Raw genomic sequence first — 20,886 nt, 5'->3', positions numbered from 1 at the left:
GAGTACAAGGTTTAGCGTGCCCGGCATCGAGCAATCGCCACCCCTACCCCCACCTTCACCCTCACCGCCACCCTCCTTACCTCCCCTGCATATCTTTTATTCAAACCGGCAGGCCGTGAAAACTCCTCTCCGAGAGGTTCTGCCGCTGCCATCGGGGGAGACTGATCATCCATATGTTCCAGGCCATGCTCTCTTCATGGGCTGAATGCACAAATAGATTTGCGGGGAAGAGACGCCGCTGCCTCCACGTTGTGTGCTGCAATCTCTGGCGCGCAGACATCAGAAGCTCTCCGCACTTGCCCCCGTCTCCCCTCCCCACACAAACATAAACCCCCATGTGGCTTTTTGGGGAGTGGAACGGAAAAAAACATGTTGGTTTTTCATGCTTTGTTATCCCAATCAGTGTTTTTATTTATTTGTCTGCGTTATGCCCAGGAGCTAGCGGAGACACACTTGAGAATGAGGAATTTCCAACAAAAAAATCCTCACCTAACAGTTCAAAGGCAAAAACCCCACTGCAGCATCTGTATGAGGGGTATTTGAGAAAGAGCACGCTTCCGTTCTCTTTCATGTGATTCAGTTGGCAGCTGGAAATGGACATGGGTCCACTGTGGGCTAACAGCGTAGCTGTAGTTCGGCAGCAGACTGGAGGACCTTGGAGTGCTGCGCCCACGGTGATCTGATCCTTTGTGACTAACTAAGGACTTTGCTCCGAGGTGACTGACAAAAGCAGTAGGCCGTTCAGAGAGACTGAAGCTCACTCACCATATAACCTACTGCAGGGTGTGTGTGTGTGTGTGTATGTGCGGGGGGAGGGGGGGGGGGTGACTTCAGCTGGAGGGCGAGATGGAGAGATCCACTGTATGAGTGACCTTATTCATGACACTGCTTTTAGCAAGGGGCAAAAATCAAACGCTCTTAAAAGGGAGTGAGTCACTTTGAGAAATCAGGTCACTTCAGCATCAGAGTTTGGCTCCTGAAAGGTTAAGGCCACAGCAAAAAGTGCACATAATGTTGTGTGAGAGTGATTCATTTGTACATCTCTGTTCCGTCCTTGGATTCATGAATCTACATTGAAACTGTATACAGCTCTGTCATAACAGATGACTACACATATCATATACAGCTCTGGAAAAAATGAAAAAAACCACTGCACATTTTTCTGATGTCATCCTACAGTTGCTGAGTGACAATTTAATGAGTTGACGGTCATATTCAAATTTGCATTGGTCTGTTAATTTTGAAATTTTACCATCAACGCATTCGAATGTCACTCAGCAACTGTAGGATGACATCAGAAAAATGTGCAGTGGTCTCTTCATGTTTTCCAGAGCTGTATGTTTATGTTTGTAGTTTTTTTAATTCTGACTGCTATAGGAAGCCAATGAAGACTAGCTAACAGAGAAGTTACATGTCTTCTTTGGCTGATATAAGACCAGATGTGCCACTGAATTTTGAATAATCTGTAATTGCCTCACTACACAAACAGGTAGGCCAGCTAACAATACGTTGCATTTGTCCAGTTTGGAAAGAAGTTTGCCAAGTTGTGTGGCATATTGTGTTGTCTGACCGTCTGAATATTGTTTATGATAAATAGACATACTGTATAGCTTTGTGACTGAGGTCACATGCTCAGAGAAGTCGGTAATCAATTGTGCCTTTTTAGCAGGGGTCAGTGAAAGATGAGCCAAGCTGGATGCTGTCCATAAAACTTGTCTAAGCCAAAAAAAAAAACAGGTTTTTGGGCTCAGCAGTTGTTGCAAGAGTTTCCCGCTCATTGCATCCTTATTTGCATCCACCTCATGTTGTTGTGTCACATGTCAACGACGAGATGCCTGGAGTCGAGTTGCAGATCCATCTAAGAGAAGTGGTCCATAAAGAGGTTGCTGAGGTGTGTCTATGTGTTGTCACCTCCGAGCATGTTGATGGAGTAAATGCTTGACAGTCTCTGATGAAATGAAATGCGTACATTGGCGCAACCTCTCTGCTCAGCAGACGAGAGAAAATAAAGTCTTGGGGTCGGAAAAGCAAACAAACATAGTATACTTTTCCCTGCAAAAATTGTTGGCTGACACCTAAGACTCTAGACCTCGGTGTACCCTCATCAATTTTCCTTTTCCTGAAGCCGTCAAAGTTTTTGAAAGGCTTGCCACTCAGCTTCTTCAGAGGTAACCTCCCTCCCCACGCACACACACACAGACACTTTTTTTTTGACCAGGGCTTATTCAATTCAGCTTTTCCCCCAGAGAATGTTTGATTTTGATGGCTCTGTGATGTGAGGTCGATGGAAAAGAGCCAAGTGAAGGTCAGTCTCCCCCAGTGTTCTCTCAGGGAACCAATATTTCTGACATGGCCACTTTGATACACATAATGATGATGGACAGTAATTTTCAATTGTTCAATCAGTTGACTAGTCCAATGCGTTGTGGCATGCAATCAAAGTCAGGCATTTTTTTTACAGTGTGGTGTCGTCTACAGTAGGTGATGCTTTGAAGAGAAGAGCAGTCGAGCAAATGGATTACCTGGACATTATGTGGAGCCTCGCCTCTACTCATGCCGTGCCTCTTGAGTAACCATTCAGATGATACATTTGTCTCAACTGATGGTCAAAAGTTCAGTTTCTCATTAGCTTTGTCTGCATAACATGACTATACTGGAAAGAGTCAAAGGATCACAAGTTCACAACATTTTCATTTAAATTTGGCAAAATTGGACTTTGGTGCCTTACTGGCCAAATGCAAGAGTTGTCAAATCTTAGCTACCAGAAGGCAGTGTGAAGTACCCTATTTCACTTCTTTGCTGCAAAGACATGAAGCTCTACATTGCTAATGCTTTGTTGAAGGATTTGTGAAGGTTGCCAACAGTTAATGAGGGATCGTTATCGTCATTAGGGCCAGTCTCACTTTGCTGGATGGAGCCAATTAGTCTTGATGACTTCAAGCTCCCAACAAAAGGACATCAATAAGGAGGATTTCTCAAGCCTGCCCCCCCACCCTCTACCCTTCCAGCTCGCTCCGGTCACACAAGGGATTTGTCCCAAAGAAACGACAAACAGGGAGTCTTAGGAGCTTTGGAGGCAAGAGTGCTGGATGGTTGAAGTAGTTTGGCTGAGATGAGGCCCCAAACCGTGGGGGAAAAAGGTGGTTTATTGTTGAACTTGGGTACGTTTTTATTTACGTTTGCAGGACTGTTATTCAGAGATCTACAGTTCAATGGGTTTTTTTGTTGATTTGGTTTTATCTGCACTGTGTTGAAATGACTTCCCTGGGTTTGGCTGTCCCCGAGACATCACCAGCCCTGCCACAGGTTACTTCATATCCATGGCAACAGAATGATGCACTTTGTTTGGCTCCCCTGTGAGATTTTATACTTGATATTTCTCTCCCTGGCTCAATTCGATCACAAATGTACTTGTCGAGTTAATATCCTGCTGTTGCGTCGCAATGTCTAGTCTTTTTACGAATGCGTTGGCAGTGTTGTCGCCTCCCTCCCTTTCAGTCATGAAGAATGTCTCCTGCTCACTAGTGACTTGCTGGCCTGCCAGAGACGAAGCCAAGCGCCATTAAATCTCACAGCTCTCTAATGAAGCTACTCCTGTGAGCTGAGAAATCCTGTCGTCGCCTCTTTCCTTCCCATCTCCTCCGCAAATCCATCACCCTGCCGCTGAGCTACTGAAGCAATAGGGTGAGGAGGAGGAGGAGGAGGAGGCTGAAGAGCGGAAAAGCAGGAGAAAAATGTGTCTCTGTGTGCCAGAAGGCCTCAGAAATAAAACTGTGCTGCAGCTGAGACAGCCGAGAGAAGGGAACTTATCTATTTATCTATCATGCCTCTCTTGACAGCAGCTCTGAAAGACCTGTAGTACATTCATTATTGATTCTAAAAACATGCCTTTCCCCTCTTTTAAAGTTTGCATACATCCAAGGGATAGCTGTTGCTTGTTGTGCTTGTGCTGCTTGTTAAATATACGGATGTCTGGGTGATTTTTTTTTTTTTTTTTTTTTCTTTTCTTTTCTTTTTTCAATCATGATGCCTCGTAAACAAGTCATCTGAATCATCTGTTTAGATATGAGTCATCAGGCTGTTGTGTTTTCTACATTATGCAGGCGTGTGTGGCGCTCAACTCTGCAGGATATTTCCCTATTCTTTCCTATACACTAGACATAGTCCAAACTGAAAGCAGATGAGTAAGAAATGGCATAACCCATTGAACGGTATAACAGTATAAATGCTGACTGTGGGTGCTTTTGGCATGTAACCGCATATGTGCACTGGTGTAATCTCTTATTCTGAAGACATTGGGGCGCAAGCATGGCTGAGCTGGGAGCAGCGATAACTAATGCCACCCGGCTTAGCTTACCTTTGATGTTCGTCCTAGAAATCCAAGGTGCTCAAAGGCTGCTTGTCCTTGAAGTTAAAGAAGCCATGGATCCCTGGGGAATGCAAGATATTGTAATCCCCAGGAAAATAAGAACTTTTGGGGGTTGGGTGGTGGGGGGTGGTGGGGTTGACATGCTTGAGCAATTCAGTCGTCAGCCCCAGAGCCGCCACAGTGGCCCTATAGGCAAGACAATGGCAAAGTAGCACGCTAGGCATGCTAGACACGCTAGGCTCATGTTTTATGAATTCGCCTCAGGTTTTCCCCTTGCCGCTGAAACTGCTGATGTTAAATTCTAGTAGATGTACAGCTGAATCTGTTCTCTCTGTGAAGGATAACTCTGATTGCAGTATGCAGCTGCAGGAGACTGTTAAACACCAGGCTCCTAGAAATAGACAGTGGGGCGAAATCAATAATGAGGAGTAAGGAAATGTGTGGGGGCTCAGGAGAATGTGGAATATGGTATCGTTAGCGAAATGCCCAGCAGTGTGGAGAGCAATGAATAATTAGTGTAACCTCCAATTTTGGCTTAAAGCCATGAAGTCACAACTCTATATTGCAAAACATGAAGAAGTGCTGACCTATGCCTCAGGCAGTTGTACTGTGTAAAGGTCTCATTTAAATAATTGCCTAAGTTATGTCTTGATGTGTGTGTGTATGTGTGTGTGTTTGTGTGTTCGTTCATCTGTGTAACCACTCTTCTTGTTCATGTGTCCCTATGCAGCTGCCGAGGCAGTCTCGTCATCCTGGTTGGACAGCGCGATCCTGTCAACTCTAACATTTCGTCCCATCCACTTGCGACCTGATAGCACTACTAACGCCAAAGGTACCCCAAATCAAGAAGCACTCTCTCCTCCACTTTTTAGCCCTTCATCCTCCTGTCTAATGCATAACAGACTCCATTAGACTCCATCATTTTTCCCCCTAACACCCCCCCCCACACACACACACACACACACACACACACACACACACGCCGCAAATTCTGTGCCTTTATTTGTTTTACCTGTGTTCTAATTCTAATGTGACTGAATCCACACTGTATTGTGTGTCCTATCCCAGCCCTCTGAGGTATCTCTATTCACAGGGGTTGTTATTGGAGTTGCTCGCTTGGACAGAGAACTTTGTGTTTATAATCCCTTTAAATGCCCCATCCTTCAGTGTGTTTACGTGCTCTGCTTCTCCCACTTAAGAAAGTGTGGTGGAAAAGCAGAGGCAGAGGCATTTGTTCTGGTCCAGTTTTTCCCTCTCCAGGGCTGAAAAGGGAGCGAGAGCTTCCTAAATGACAGCTCTTTTCATCTCCTGCTGTGTTCCACTGCCTTTCTGACACAATCAAATACATATTTATGTGTTTTTTTTGTTGTTGTTGCTTCTTCTCCTATGGTATTTTTCAAAATGGAGGCGTGACGCGAAGCAGACCGTCTTCGTTTCTTTTCAAATACCGGTGGCTGTTTGTGTGGTCAGTCTATACGATCAGAGCAGTCTTTTATCATCTACATTAAGAAGGTTCAGGAAGTGGATTACTGTATTTATCAATGTAGATTTTTATCCCGATTTGAATCAACTGTGCTGATGTAGAGTGTGTGTGCGTAAAGATTTTTTTCTTAATGAATTCTACCTGCCTGTGAGGCTGTGTGAGTGTGTCCGTGTGCGCGTGTGTTTGTGGTGGGTTGTTTGTTTGTGTGTGCTCTTCTTTGTGTTTATGAATGTGCGTGTGTGTGAGAGGGAGTGAGTGGGAAGAGAATAGGACAAGCAAGCCCTCTGATTCCGCACCAAAAGAAAATACTTCAAAAGAAATGACAGGGAGAATGGCTGGGAAACAATGGTATCTTCTCTCTCCCTAGCTGAGAACCACACCAGGAGTTTGGGTCTATGCTTTGCGCTAAGCTTTGTTTATCCAGCCATCACAATGCTACAGCCGGCCCATAGATTAACTCTCGCTTTAAAGTCCCATAGAGGGAAAAACACTCGGAATCCCAAATTGGAGGCTAGATTAACTGGGCCTGTGATGAGGCTTTTATTTTGTCTTAATGAAAGAGGAAATCTTCAAAGTCAGTGAGGACTAGTCTTTTGGGCCGCACCAACTCAAAACAAGCAAGTCTTGTTACTTCACCGTTGCTCTCTACCATTGTAGACATACAGTATGTTATCTTTAGTGGAACATTGCATGCTTTGGAGTGGGGGTTTGCAGGCTTATCTGACAAATGCAAATAACGATGTCCACAGACAAGGTAGAGTATGTTGCATGATTTTATGAAAGTATTTGCCTGGCACCCTACCCAACACCTGACCAAAGAGTTGAGAGGGCTGTCCAAAACATGGCCATTTGCGGAATTTGCGTCAGGCTTTTAATGTGAGAAGAATATCGAACATGACAATGTCTTACATGTTTCAATACAATAGAGAGATGTGTCAGATATTGCCAGAAATTGCTTGACCTGTCATTTTTCTCCCATGTTTTATACAATTTCAGTCTGAGAGAGGACCCATTTAATCACTTTTTTTTTTATATCCAGTTTAATGCCTCAAATTGTCCCCCTTGCTTCATTTACAGTAAATGGCCGAGTCTATTACTCTAGAGACCAGGTGGGAAAAGGGCCAGGACGCTCATCCCCTCCCTGTGCAGTGTGGAGTGGGGCAGGTGCTTATTGGTAGTCCCCTGTTCCTCAGAGCTCAGCGTTTGTGTGAGGGGGTAGGGTGAGCATCAGGTGTAGTCATTAAGCTCCCCTCCGCCTCCTGATTGTTGGGGTTGAGTGGTGCTAAAAGTTGACGATCTGGGCTAATGAAATGGTGCTTGTCCCTAATTATGGGGTTTGGGGGCTATGACTATGTCATTCCTCAGGCTCTCCCACTCTGTTCAACCGTGTAGCTCACGTCATCCATCCCAACCTCGGCTTCCACCGCCAAACCGTTCCGTCACTGTCGGGAGGGTAGCCCCCATTGAGGTGTGCTGAATTATTTTACACTGAAACACCTATATACCGAAACACCTATATCCTTAACAATATATTATCACAAGAGCTGTACCTTGTTGACCAAGTGGTTGAAACTTAGACCTACTGTAATTTCAGACTGGAACATGTTGGACAGGGCAAGAAGGCAGCTTAGCATGTTGTGTTTTGCTACCGAGTTAGAAATCCAGAAAGGAGGGAGAGCTGTGGTGTAAGTAGCTGCAGCATCCACACCCCAAACAGTTTCAAGTGCCCACTAGGACCTGGGTTTGAATCCAACCCATGGTCATTTACCGACCACACCCCCTTATCTTTCCCACTTGCTTCCTACCACTCTTGACTGTTTTTTTTTTTAATAAAGGCTAAAAAAGCCCAAACATATAGGTAAACAATACAGGGTAGAAGCTGCAGTGCAATGTCTCTTGGTTAGCTGAAATTCTGAAATAATTTAAATTCTAAAATATTAACTTTTAAAATGTATTTTTATTTATTTATTTATTTAACTATCATTTATTTGTTTTGTTAGTTGGGTGTGTGTTTTATTGTGCCAGCACAGAGATGGTCTCATAGAGCTAATGAATGAGGTGTTAAGGATTTATCGGCACATTTTCCAGTTGGGCTTTCTAAGTGCTCGGCTCGAGCCGCTGCTGTTACTGCAGCATATTAGCCCCCAAACCACGTCGAATATATGGCTGCAAGAGTAAAATTTATTACGCTGCTATATTTAGCCGCGCAGGGGCTGGTTCTGAAACTCATTTATCCTTCAGGGAAAGCCCTGGTCAAGAATGAGCCCTCCTGCTCGTGTAAAGATCCTGTGATCATGCACAGGCTGTTGGGCCAGGGGGTATAGTATGGGGAGATACTGCCTGTCGATTGCTTCTGACATGTGTACGGCATTCACACCAGCTTCACTTTCAGCTGCTAATGTTACTTCTCACTGAAATTGCCTTTGCATTCGAAATAATTTGGTTTCAGCTATCCTGTTTCGACTCATTAGGAGGTTCATTTGCTCCTTTGTGCATTAGAGTTGTACAATCAGCAGTGCAAACGACCCCTTTGCCCTCCCTGTGTATTTAAAAGGCTTATTAGCATGTGCTTAATGCAGCATGCGAGCAACCTGGTTCTGATGGAGGAGCAGGTTAAATAGATGGCCCTCAGAGTCTCCCCCTCTTTTCGCCTACTGGCCATTAGCAGACATCTGCTGCCTAACATCTTCAAGCAGGGGGCTTATTTGTCGAGCAGGAATTCTTCAAATTCACGCCGCCGGGTATCAGTGGGGTATTTTTGGACGTGTCCAGGAGGCGTGCGGTAACGATAAGTGCTGTGTGGATGGCTCTGAAATGCGTCCTGCATTCTCTGCGGTTCGTGTCATGGGATAGTCCTGCCTTTCTGACTGACCGACGCTCCTGGCCAGGATGGTAGGAGCAGGTTTGTTTAGACTTCAAAGACGTGAGGGGGAAAACAAAAAAAAAGTTGCCTCGTCAGAACTTTAAACCTTTAGGCTTTTTCTTCCCAGGTTCCAATGAAGGCCTATTTAATGCTGATTATCATGTCACATTTGTCCTCCCTGTTGGCAAGCATGCCCTTATTAGTTAGCGTAACATTACATGAAATATTCAAAAAAGTCAGTCCTTCCTCCATGTCTTCATTTTTCCAAAGGGGCCGGAAAAAAAAGTAAGGGAGGTAGACCGCCCCTGCACCCCCAGCCACCACACCCATGGAGCAGGGCCCCTCTTTGGGGAGCTCCACCACACCACAGTGCCTCCACAGAAAACTGGTGTCAGAGCCTCATTCTAGATAAATAAATGATCAGCCAGAAACAAACATCAAAGACGTGTTGTGTGCTGCGCTGCGCTTCAAAGAGAATAGGAGCCTTGCCCAAGAGTTTCCCACTGAGCCTATACTGTTTGTTTATGCATGCTTTTTCAAACTACTAAATCCTGCAATCTACACCAGCCTTAAATCCTCCCCATCATACGCAAACACAATCTCTAGATTTTCATTTAGGTGCACCAAACGAAATATCCTTGTAAAAATTGCTCTGAAAGTACAGCAGTTCAGTTTGTTTCCTCCTTTTTTTCCAATCTTTACTGGTAAATAAAACAATGTTTCATAGTCGACCTGGGGGGTATTCCAGAAAGCAGGTTTACTAGCTTAACTGGGTATGTTAACCCAGAGTAAGCGGTAAACCTGGGACTTCAGTTCCAAAACGATCAGGCTATGTAAGTCACTATGGTAACATAGGCTCTGAACTTAACTGGTTATGTTAACCCAGAGTAAGTGGTAAACCTAGGATTTCAGTTCCAAAACGTTCAAAAATGATCAGGCTATGAAAGTAACTATGGTAACAGGCTCTGAACTTAACCTGAACAAAACCTACAAAGTTTTGCGAGAGTGCTACAGTTTTTCAGCGAATCTCAGCCAGGTATGTTGTCACTAAGTTTGGTTAAGAATGCTGATGGCATTTGGGATAAAATAGTTTTTTAATAGGCTATACACTTTTTGCCTCTCTTATATGTGCATCGATGATTGCTCTCAAATTGGTGGGTAAAGTTTACCTTGTGCTAAAGCAGTTCCTGCACAATTTCATTCGTTTTTCTGGCCACAAGCCCACAAGGATCATTAAAGTGTAGTTTCACCAGCTGGCAGGTCAGCATCACTTAATACGTTTTCCAAATTGGACCGACACTAGGCTGTCTTTGCTGGTGAGCTTTCAATTAACGGGCTTTGGCTTTTTCAGAATGTCCTCACATTAAGGTGTAATGGATAGGTTATAGGCCACTTCTATTTTTGGATGCTCTCTTAATGGTGTTTGTGTTTAAAACACATTTTTATTTTAATAATTGCCAGATGATATGTGATGCTTCACATCTTATAACAAACGTGGAGGCGAAATGGCAGGGCCCAGTAGGCCTACACGATGCCAGGATGTACCGGGAATCTAATTTGAGAGACACATTTCAACAGGGTGTGCTAGGCCTATACCTTACTAGAATATTATCAGATCCACTACAGACTAATTAATGTGTAGGCTGTAACTTAATGTTATATGTGCAATTACAGGAGAACTTGATGGGTAGGCTACTGGGGGATAGAGGATACCTATGCCTTCCGATACTCATCACCCTTCCGCAACAATGTACAGTAGGCTAACTTGGCCCACTGCAGAACCCACGTTAAAATAGAAAATTACATTTGGGAGTCTCAAGGAGTCTATGGCCCACTCAATCAAAAGGTAGGCTAGTTTAAGAAAGCACAACGTATTCAAAGCAGTCAATACGTAATATCTAGCCTGACGAGCCAGACCCACATTAAAATGCAGTGCTGAGTGCGTAGTGCTCAGTCCGAGGGGCGGGATAATCGGTTGTCTTTCAAATTCCCTCTGCACGCAATAGGATAGCGCTACAACTCATGAGTCCCATGCGTTTTCCCACCAGTGGAGCTAGTTGGCTAGTTCAAACTTTTACCAACTTAAAAAAAGCTTAACTCGTTCGCCAACAGCAACATCCACCTTCTTTGTTTTCAAGTAGCAGGGAATTCACGCCGAACCGTTTTTTTTTTTTTTTTTTTTTAAGTATATTTTTTTGCCCTTTTTATGCCTTTAATGATAGTGAAAGTGGAGAGTGACAGGAAGCAAATGGGATAGAGAGCAGGGGTGGGATCCGGAAAGGACCACGGGGCAGGAATCGAACCCGGGTCGCCGGCGTACGGTGCAGGTGCCCCAGCCAGCCGCGCCACAGCTGGGGCCACGTCGAATCGTTTTAACTCTGCCATCAATCATTAATATGTTAAGCCCGCCTAATGACTCTATACACAATGTGATCGGCCCTATCGAAGTTACATTTTTTCAGCTCGCAAGCCAACAGAGAGTTGCTAGACTAGCCCAGGCAGCAAATTAAATTTGCTGCCGCTAGGGTGCGTCTAGATTTCTAGGCTACGTAATGTCCACTGAATTATTTAATTGTACGTTTTGACATTAATAGGCTATCCTAAACTTACGCATTTACACGGTGAGTTAGGCTATTCTCTGCCAAGCAAGGAATCGTTGGCAGACGCTCAAATATTGCTCTTTTTTGTTATTACAGTTCTCTCCTCCTCATAAGCCTCGAGGAGAACTTGCTACTCCGCCTCTGAAAAATACGGTGCTCTTCGTTTCGCCGGTTTCACTCATGGTTTTGACTCTCAATAGATGATGCCTTTATAAGTTCGCCGTGAACGCGCACAACTCTAGGTTAACTAACACAGGGTTGATTGAACTAACTGGTAACTGGTGTTTTGGAACCGACAGCTTGGGTTTAGTCGCCACAGGTTTAGACAACCCAGAGGTTTTATCTCAGATAAGTTTTATCTCAGTGTTTGTTAAACCTCCTTTCTGGAATACCCCCTTGATCTAACGTTTTTTTCTCACTGTCTGTTTGTTTATTTCCCTCTTTGCAGCCCTCTGTCAGACTGTAGTCTTCTGGCTCCCCTCCTTCTCTCTCTGTCCTTACTGGGGGATGTGTGTAATCTAACTGCCTGTGACCAACTAACTATTAGGTGTGTATCAAGATGACCTGTGTAAAAGTAAACACAGCGAATTGCCGTTTCTCCATCACACCTGCTTGCCTGTGTTTATCTTTGATGTCCTTTGGCCAGTGGTGCTTGAGTGATTGAATCAAAGGTGTAATAGCTGTGGAGTTATATGTTGGATGTAATGTCTAACGTGGTGCATGCTGTGTGCAAATAAACCGCTGCTTGTAATTTCATTTGATATTGCCATGGAGTCTGGTAGGGCTATTGCATGCTTGTTGTTGGTATTTGAGGATATATTTGAGTCAGAGAAGAAGCATTTTGTTTTTGATATGTGAATGTCTTGAGTGGTGGATCCAGTTCATGGCTCCCAGTCGTGACCATTTCATGTTTGATTTTGTGTGTAATATGACTGTGTGGAACTAATGGTGTTTCTGCAGTGAACTCTTAACTGAGTTAATGCCTGTTGACCCCACTTCCCCTCTCTCTCCTCCTGCTCCTCCTCCTCCTCCTCATCCTCCTCCTCTTCTTCGTGCTCCTGCCGCCCCGGCACTAAGACCGCAGCACTGCCTAACTTGGGGCACTCGGGGAGCGCCATGGAGGACTATGACGTGCGTTCGGCGGCCAGCATCCTGGCCTCGGTGAAGGAGCAGGAGGCGCGCTTCGAGCGGCTGACCCGCGCCCTCGAGGAGGAGCGCCGCAACGTCTCGCTGCAGCTGGAGCGCGCCAACCTGCCGGCGGACCTCACCACGGCCGGCTGCACCACGGTGGCCGCCAGCCAACCGCTCGCCTGGCAGCAGGTGGTGATGCAGGTAAAGAGAAAGTTCCGGAACGTTTGCCCGCTCATCATCCCCGCCCCGAGGCAAGCTGCTTGCATCCTCCCGTCTGTCTGTCCGCCTTCCGCCCCGACCGCCTGTCGCTCTCATTCCCGCTCGTCCACCCAGCGGATCGTCCATCCTCATGCGTGTTGCCCATGCCCAGAGAGCTCTGGAGGCTTGAGAGCATGGCGCCATGACTCCGTGGCTTTGTCTTTTATCTAACCATTCATCATACTCTCAATAGTCGTCAACAATCTCTGTTGTGATTGGTTGGGCTAGGTGTCGTGTCATTGTGGTGGCTCATGTTGGGGAAGAGATTTCTCATCTCGATCTCTTCCCCTGCATCCCGACTAATCCCGTCAGCTGTGTGGCCCCCTCCTTCTGTCTTTCCACTCGGTGCATCTCGATATTGTCTTGTTCTCCTCCTGTGTCACTCATGGAGTGTCTTCCCATCTGTGGGATGCTCTGGGCATGTCGCTGGTAATATTTTGCTCTTCTGTTTTTTCCCCCTCCTGGTCAGGGACGTGTGGAGATGTTAAATGAGGCTGATGTAATCCTCTGAAATGTCAGTGGTCACTGCGGCCCATCAATTCTCACACAAAACTCCTGAATGCCAAATTGAATAATACAACAGCAATTGTCATTTGCAGTTAAGGTCAAGTGTCGAATGAATAGTGTCACAAAACCCTTGAGTCCCCTTGGGTTTCTTTACTAGCACTTGTCACGTTTGAGCAAAGTATGCTTTCAGATACATTTATTCTGTTTGGTGCTTCTTGCATGAGTCTTGCTGACACATGCGAGAGGAGAGGTTGAAATTAAAAATTAAGTGTCAGCTCTTGCCCTGTGTGAGCAAGCGTAGTCTTGTCACAGCACATGCTGCACACTTTGATCTGCGTCTTGCCTGACGAGTGTTGTGACTGTGATCACCCCTTCTTCACACCTATGAAATCATATGTGACTGTAGACAGGGCTGCCTAAAGGTTATGGCTTGGGCGTCCATTCACTCATTCTCAGGCTCTCACTTAACTGACACCTGAAAGTAGGCGCTAGGCCATCGCCGACAACAAACCTCTCAGGTCTGTTGTCTGTGAAGTGCATTTCTGCTCCTTTGGCATATGCTTCCACCTGTTCCATCCATCCATCCATCCATCCTTCCATCCATCCTTCTGTCTATCCTTCTGTCTATCCTTCTGTCTATCCATTCATCTGCCATCTGCTCCACCTCTTTTCCACCGTCCACTTGTCCTCTGATGCTTACAGATCACTGAGCATCCGACGAGGCGCTTCCAGGTAGCGTATTAGATGCTGTGTGTGTGTGTGTGTGTGTGTGTGTGTGTGTGTGTGTGAGAGAGAGAGTGTGTGTGTGCGCTCCCACTCCATGCGTGATGTAGCAGCATGGCATCGCTCGTCCCTCAGGGCCCCCGGTGCTTGGCGGAATCGTCGCTAGGGTTAGGTAATGGTTTTGAGGAAGGAAAAGGAAATCACTGGCGCCTGCCAGATCGTATGCATGGAGATGGATTGTAGGAGAGAGCCATGAATAGCCTTGCATATATGTGTGTGTGTGTGTGTGTGTGTGTGTGTGTGTGTGTGTGTGTGTGTGTGTGTGTGTGTGTGTTTGTGTGTGTGTGCGGGCGTGTCTCTGATAATGTATGTATTCCTGCATGATGTCAAAGCTTTATCTTCATATCCGTGTTTCATCTGGTATGATGGGAATAGAACACAAGACCGTCTGTGGTTATCATAGTGGTAAATGCACGGCATATAGTGGAATTTCCATGTACAGTGACAACTGTGTCATCTCAGTGCTGTGTTGGTGAGCATGATCGTTATGTTTGTTCCCACATTGACTATTCTGTCACAATTCCATCCAGCAATCAATAACGTCATTGTGTAACATGCGGTCCATAATGCAGAGTAAATGCCAGTGTAAGATGCATGCATAGCAGTATAATATGCATCTTGTATCTTGTGTTGACCTGTTTTGTACATGAAAAGTTTGGAGTTGTGTTGTTTTTATTAAGTAAAGATAAATCAAATTGCAATAACCCAACAACAGTTCCACTGATATTGCCTGGAAAACAAAATAAAATAAAAAAAATAATTAATTAAAAAATTAATTAAAATGTGGCTACAACGTTTTGGAACGAAACTCTTCCATTTATTTTTTATGAGGAGAATTATAGATTTAACACATTAGTTCTCAAGATATTTTGTGTCTGATACATTTTATATGTTTAACTCCAGTAGCTCTGAATCAAGGGTCTTTCTCTGAGAATGTTTCTCTTTGAGGCAAAAAAAGATATAATACTATGGCTGAGCTGAAACCATTTCCACTGCTCAATTAGAGTATTGTGAAAGTAACGCATATACATTAGCCACGTCACATGTGGGTTTACTCTCTGCCTTTAAAGTGCTGTTTAATATTCCAGAGAGACAGACTGACAGGCAAAGATGGTAACTAGAGCTGTTGTTCACGGCTGCCCCTCTCTAAATGCGGCAGAACTTTCAAAAGGACTCCGAGCTTTAGAGGATACCGTGTCCTCTTTGATCTGCTTCTCCTGTCTGCGACGAGACGTACGAAGAGCCGGACTTGCCGTACTTTATTTATTTTTCTTTTCCTTTTTTCCACTCTCCCTGGCTCTCGCCCAGGCACAATGGACACAAAGGCTGTGTCACCGCCGCAGATATATCCCTCCCTGGCAGCGGCAGTGTGAGCCCAGGACCTCATAAATCACCTGCCTAACAATGAGTCCTGGCCTTCCTCACACACACCCACTCTCACATACATACATACACACACACACACAGACACACACACACACACACACACACACACACACACACACACCTCCCCTTTTCTCCTCCTAGCACCATTAGGAGAATGTGCGCCTCCTGTAAATGTGTAATTACCTCGGTGCGAAACAGGCAGCATTGTTTACCCCCGGCACTCTCGCTCTGTCTCCCTGTCTGTTTCCTCCCCTCTCGCACTCATGCTTTGTTTTTGCCTCCCCTTTTCTCTCACGCTCTTTCACATTCTGTCTGTTTGTCTCTCACTGAGCCTGTCAATCAGTCAGTCTTGTATCATCAAGTTTCAGCAATACCCGTATACACTGTAATTAGTATTCTTTAGGAATGTACACACTGATAGGAAAAAAACATCCTACATTTGACTTGATAGCTTCTAGTCTAGTGCCACTTGTTGACAATGTGTTTCAGTGCTTTGCATGTAGATCTGTTTTGACAACCTCTCTTAATCCGGAATAATTTGGGTCCATGAGTTGTTGCTGTGAGACTGTTCTGGCCGTCGCACAGCGCCCAGCGTTTACTGAATGGGAGTGGACTCATAAATAATGCCCAGACCGGGCCGGTGAGGGGGTTAAGGCGCCGCCCCGTTCCAGCTCGCTGCATGGCTAACGCTGGACGACAGGAATTCTTGTCCTCAAGGTTAGAGATGGACACATTCCTCCGCATTCAGCGTGGCGGCGAGGAGCAAAGAAAGAGAGAAATGGCTTTTGTGGCACGACGCTATTTATATTCTGCGGGGGCCGCTTAGGCCTCCATCTATGGAATCAGCGCGGGGCTCGGAGTTGGATCTGCCGTGCCTGTGCCCCTCGCAGCCATTTGATCACAATCCATTAAACCATTAAACTCGCTAAAATCTCCGAAAGAGTTTCTGAAAAGCCACCTCCGTGCTCAAGAGCGGGAGTCTCGTCTCGCTCTCGCTCTCCTGCTCTTGTTCCCGACACAATGCTCGCGTTGCAGAATGCCTGAATCAGTTTTTGGCAGCATGTGTTTGGCCTGGACACAGTTAACTGTCAGTGGACGGTAATAAAGGCTCTGGTGATGGGCTGAACAGCCTGTGAGACAGTGTGGCTGTTCAGATGCATGTGTTTGATAGAAGGATCCCGGCTTTACAAGACCTCCATGTCACTGTGGGAATGTGACCCCTTCTCCCCCTCTTGTAGGTCTTGGACGATAGCAATTGTCTTTATCATTAGCAGTTAAGGTCAAGTGTCAAATATGCTGGGTGTCAGTAAGCCTCTTATACAAAGACGATACAAGTCGCACACGTCATGTTGAACCACAGCGTTGGATTATTTGTATCAAATACTTTATTTATTCCCTCTGGTCCAATCAGAAATCAGGCAGACGATGGTCTGGCATAATCCAAAATAATATAAATCATTTTTATTATGGGCACCAGGGATGACGTTACACCAACATAAGTTTATGAAACCAAATCCAAAAGCACTGTCCAGATTATTACTCTATTGTATCGCAAGCTCATTACATCTCCTTAGAATATGCACACAATCCTTATAATATGCTCACATTGTTTCTGTGATAAAACTGTGCTTTAATTATACTATGCTAAACTAGTCTGATCTCGCCATTACACAAAAATATCCAAAAGGTTCACAAAGGCCACTTGGTTTTTGTTTAGCATGCTGTTAAGGGTACTGTAGGTAAAAAGAGCATTCTCTCTTACAAAAACACCATGCAGTCTCTTGGGAAGACTAACCATACATGAACTAAAATACCAATGCGCTTGCATTACTGCAGTGTAGTTCACAGACTTGAACTGTACTAATGTAAACTGTACTAAAGGAAGTTCAGGCCTTAGCCGGAAATCTTTTGAAATCTGTTGATATGTATTTTCTCTAATTAGACATTTATTGTATCGATTACCCAATTTAAAATACTAATAATCAAAAAATGATGGCAATAATCAAAAGTCACAACAAAAGTTATTGCAGCCAGTTTACGTTGCAGTACATCTGGTCCTTCTGTCTTATGACTAAAGAATATGTCTGTCAATTGTTGCCCTGTGTGAGTGAGTCTGCAGGCTTTGATCTGTTTACTGGCTGTGAGTGGTATGGCAGTCATGTTGTTGTCAGTGTGGCAGAATGCTCGAGTTGGCTTTGGCACGGTGCGCTCGCCTGGACACAATTAACTATCAGTGAACAACAACATTGGGGTGATAGCCTAAACAGACTGCGCCCTGACCAGACTAGGTGGTGGTGTGGACACCATGTGTTTAATATAAGGGTCCCAGCTTCAGGTGACCCCAGTGCCACTCCAAGAATGTGACCTCCCTAACTCCTTCTGTACGGTTACAGCCAAACAAGTCTGGAGGTTGACCCGTTGGAATTAAATCCTCAAATTCAAACCATTTGGGAGGGCAGACGTCCTGCGCAGTTGAAAGGAGGTGTTTCACCCACTTCAAAGGCCTTTGCGTTTTTACAGTGTGCGTGCATGAAGCGTACACGAAACGTCGTATTTTACCACGTGAATTACAACCGTGTAAATGGCTTACAAATGACGACCAAACAGAAGAACCGCCATGAATCAATTTTAGAACCTTTTGGAGGAGGCAACTTGTGGGCAGTTCAGCCTCTCTCCCAGCGATGGTGTGAAACAATCATTACAGCGTGACGCTTCACATCTCCAAGGTCTTGTGTTTTTCTTTGGTCTCTTTGTCTTTTTCTTTTTTCACTGAGCGCAGCCATGCGGGTAGAGGTCTTTGTGAGGAGGGAATTAGGAACGTCATTGGCCCATTCTAGGCATCGGGCTCTACTTAGGCTTACAGGACATTCCTGCATTCCTGAGTAGAAATGCATCTGACTTTTGTTTGCGTCTGATGTTTGGCATGTTGATGACTGGGGCTTTGCGTGTTTGGGTACAGATGATCTTAACCTGACGTTTAGTGGGCCGACTCAGAAGATGGATTGCTGTTGAAGGCACCAGTGCCCATGAATCTGGAGTCCAGAAATTCAGTTGAAGTATGAGGATTTCATGAACACTGATGCTGTGGTTTCTCTCATTACCGTCATTGTTCTTTTTTTTACTGACATTTGGTGTGAATAAGTTGAATTGTATTGCACCTGCTGTTAACAGTCTGCCATGTGTTTGGACTGAGTGACTAGCCAGTCGGGGAAGAAATGCTGTCTCACAGAATTCACAGAACAGAAAGCCCATTGTTTGCAATGGTTCGTTCTCAGGAAACCGCAGGCGAGCGCGGTGCGTCCTAAATAATACGAAGGGGAGAAGTCCGATATTAACTCCAGTCCAGTGGCATATTTTTCTCTTGCTGTCGGTCGGTCTTTTGGGCTTTTCCTTCTGTCTGTCCGCCTGTCATAACAGCTAGAGGGTGTTGAGCAAGCAGGTGAAGGAGATGGAAAATGAGACAGGAGAAAGAGAATTCTCTGACAAAACTCTTCCACAGCAGGCACTAAGGTGAAATACTACACTCTACAGTGTGTGCCTAAGGCCATAACACAGGCTGATGCCCAGTGTGGATTAATAGTAAACAGCACAAAAAGAAATGGTTACTCAACCAGCCATCATGGCCAAAGAAAACTCTCTCTAGAGTTATATTTACAGGAAAAGCAAAGCTAAAAAAAACTCTTGTGTAACCTGAACAGAAAGCAGTGAATGTACAGTAAGAAGTGTGAACCTAATTAATACACAGTTATTATCTCCCACTTTGCTGAATGGCCACTTTTTCCAACAAAGCACTTTTCAAAATGATGAAAGCTAATTATGCTCCAGTTTCCAGCACCGGTTCTCCTCTCTCTCTCTCTCTCTCTCTCTCTCTCTCTCTCTCTCTCTCTCTCTCTCTCTCTCTCGACCTTGTTAAAGCATCACACGTGCATCTTCTGCAGTACACATTTCCATCTCTCTTTCTCTTGCCTCTTCCTCTCGTTCTGCCATCTTGTTTAGCCTTTTCCCCTTTTGTGAAGAACATGAGTCTAGCAGATGAGGCTCCAGGCTCATTTGAGGTGTCTGACTGTCCGACCACAGCATGCTCTGTTATGCTCTGCATTAACCTTTCCACCATCTGTTCCATAGCCACGTCTTGACGCCCAGGAACTTAAGAAGCTATGATTACCGCTAGCATTTTGTGGGTGATTTTTCAAAACAAATGATGGCTCTGCAATACAGTGTAATGTTGTCCAATTCAAGTGCAACATTAAAGCGAAGGGGGGGAAAAAACATCAGAATAAATCATTTGACGCAGGCGTGTGGTTTTTTGAAGATAGAATACAGGGCCGCTTTGGAGTGTGGGGTTCATATTGGTGTTTGAAGCTGAGAGGAGAACGTTGGTCCACGGGGATGTTGTTGACTACAGAGAGAGAGAGTGAAAGAGAGAGGGAGAGAGAGAGAGAGAGAGAACAGAGAGAGCAGAGAAGGCAAACACTTAAGAAACTATGGAAACGCGTTTGATGTAGTTTATTATGCCACCGACTCCGTGCAGAACACTCCCCCTTCTCCTTAAGGGTTATTTTTATCTGCTTTGCATAGTAGAGAACCAGGAAGAGACGTCGCTCTCTCAGCTCTGAAAAAAACCCCAGAAGAGTGGGGCCCTGCAATGGACTCTTTTTCCATGTCCTTGCAGGCTCGGAAATATATCCCCTTTTATTAGATTAAAATTCTTTCTCACTGTTGGTTGCTGCATAATGTCTGAGTTTTTTTTTTTTCTGTCTCCGCCTTTCCCCACTGTTTTGTGTGACCCCCCCCCCCCCCCCATTGAAAGCAGGCTGGAAAGACAACAGGACAAAAGGATATGAGTGAGGGAGAGAGAGCAGGGGGAAGAATGGAATGAGTGTAAAAAAAGAAGTTTGCAGGGATGGGAGAGAGGAGAGGAGAGGAGTGAAGAGAAGAGGAGAGGAGGGGGGGGATAAGGGGGTGCCCTCTTCCTCTCCCCTCCTCCTCCTCCCCTCCCCTCCCCTCCCCTCTCCTCAGGGGCTGTGCTCCTTTGGCACGTCGGCTGGGCGGGGCCTCAGAGGCTCTATGTGCTCCAGCTGCGTCTGTCTGTCAGCGCCCTCCCCCTGACCAGCCACTTAGTTTGCATAGATGCTCTCTGTGTGTGTGTGTGTGTGTGTGTGTGTGTGTGTGTGTGTGTGTGTGTGTGTGTAGTTTTGTTTGAGAGAGGGAGATGAAAAGAGAGAAGAGTGTTGCAGCAGCTACACACAGAGAACAGGGCAACGGCCGTCTGGCTCACTGGCCCCTTCTCTCTTTGCCCCCCTTTCTCAAGCCCAAGGGTTTTGTTCCCTCCTAGGCTAACTTTTTTTCCACTCCCCTCTACATGTATGTGTGTGTGTGTGTGTGTTTCTTTCACCGTGGTAACCTTAAGATACGTAGGGACCTCTATTTTCTCCCTCTCCTCTCTCCTTCTTCTTCTTTTGGATTGTCCAGAGCTGCCCTGTCTGGTCAGGGGATTTTTTTTCCC

The 20,886-nt window shown here is 45.4% G+C and overlaps 1 protein-coding gene across 13 annotated transcripts in view; it reads left to right on the top strand.

Moving 5' to 3' along the window:
* arvcfb (ARVCF delta catenin family member b) overlaps positions 1-20,886 on the top strand; it is a 177,645-nt gene that overhangs the window by 55,130 nt on the left and 101,629 nt on the right. For 10 of the 13 annotated variants that reach the window (XM_042100960.1, XM_042100958.1, XM_042100953.1 and 7 more), the window contains exons 3-5: positions 5,100-5,201; positions 11,764-11,862; positions 12,393-12,647. In XM_042100960.1, coding sequence (XP_041956894.1) covers positions 12,432-12,647 — 216 coding nt within the window. In that variant the 5' untranslated portion in view covers positions 5,100-5,201; positions 11,764-11,862; positions 12,393-12,431. The remainder of the gene's footprint in view (positions 1-5,099; positions 5,202-11,763; positions 11,863-12,392; positions 12,648-20,886) is intronic. The other 3 variants (XM_042100949.1, XM_042100950.1, XM_042100962.1) reach the window with 3 other exon arrangements.

This window comes from Alosa sapidissima, chromosome 8 (assembly GCF_018492685.1).
Source record: "Alosa sapidissima isolate fAloSap1 chromosome 8, fAloSap1.pri, whole genome shotgun sequence".
Classification (NCBI taxonomy): Eukaryota; Metazoa; Chordata; class Actinopteri; order Clupeiformes; family Clupeidae; genus Alosa; species Alosa sapidissima.
Note: the sequence above shows the minus strand (reverse complement) of the source record. Positions and strands in the feature narration are given on the sequence as shown.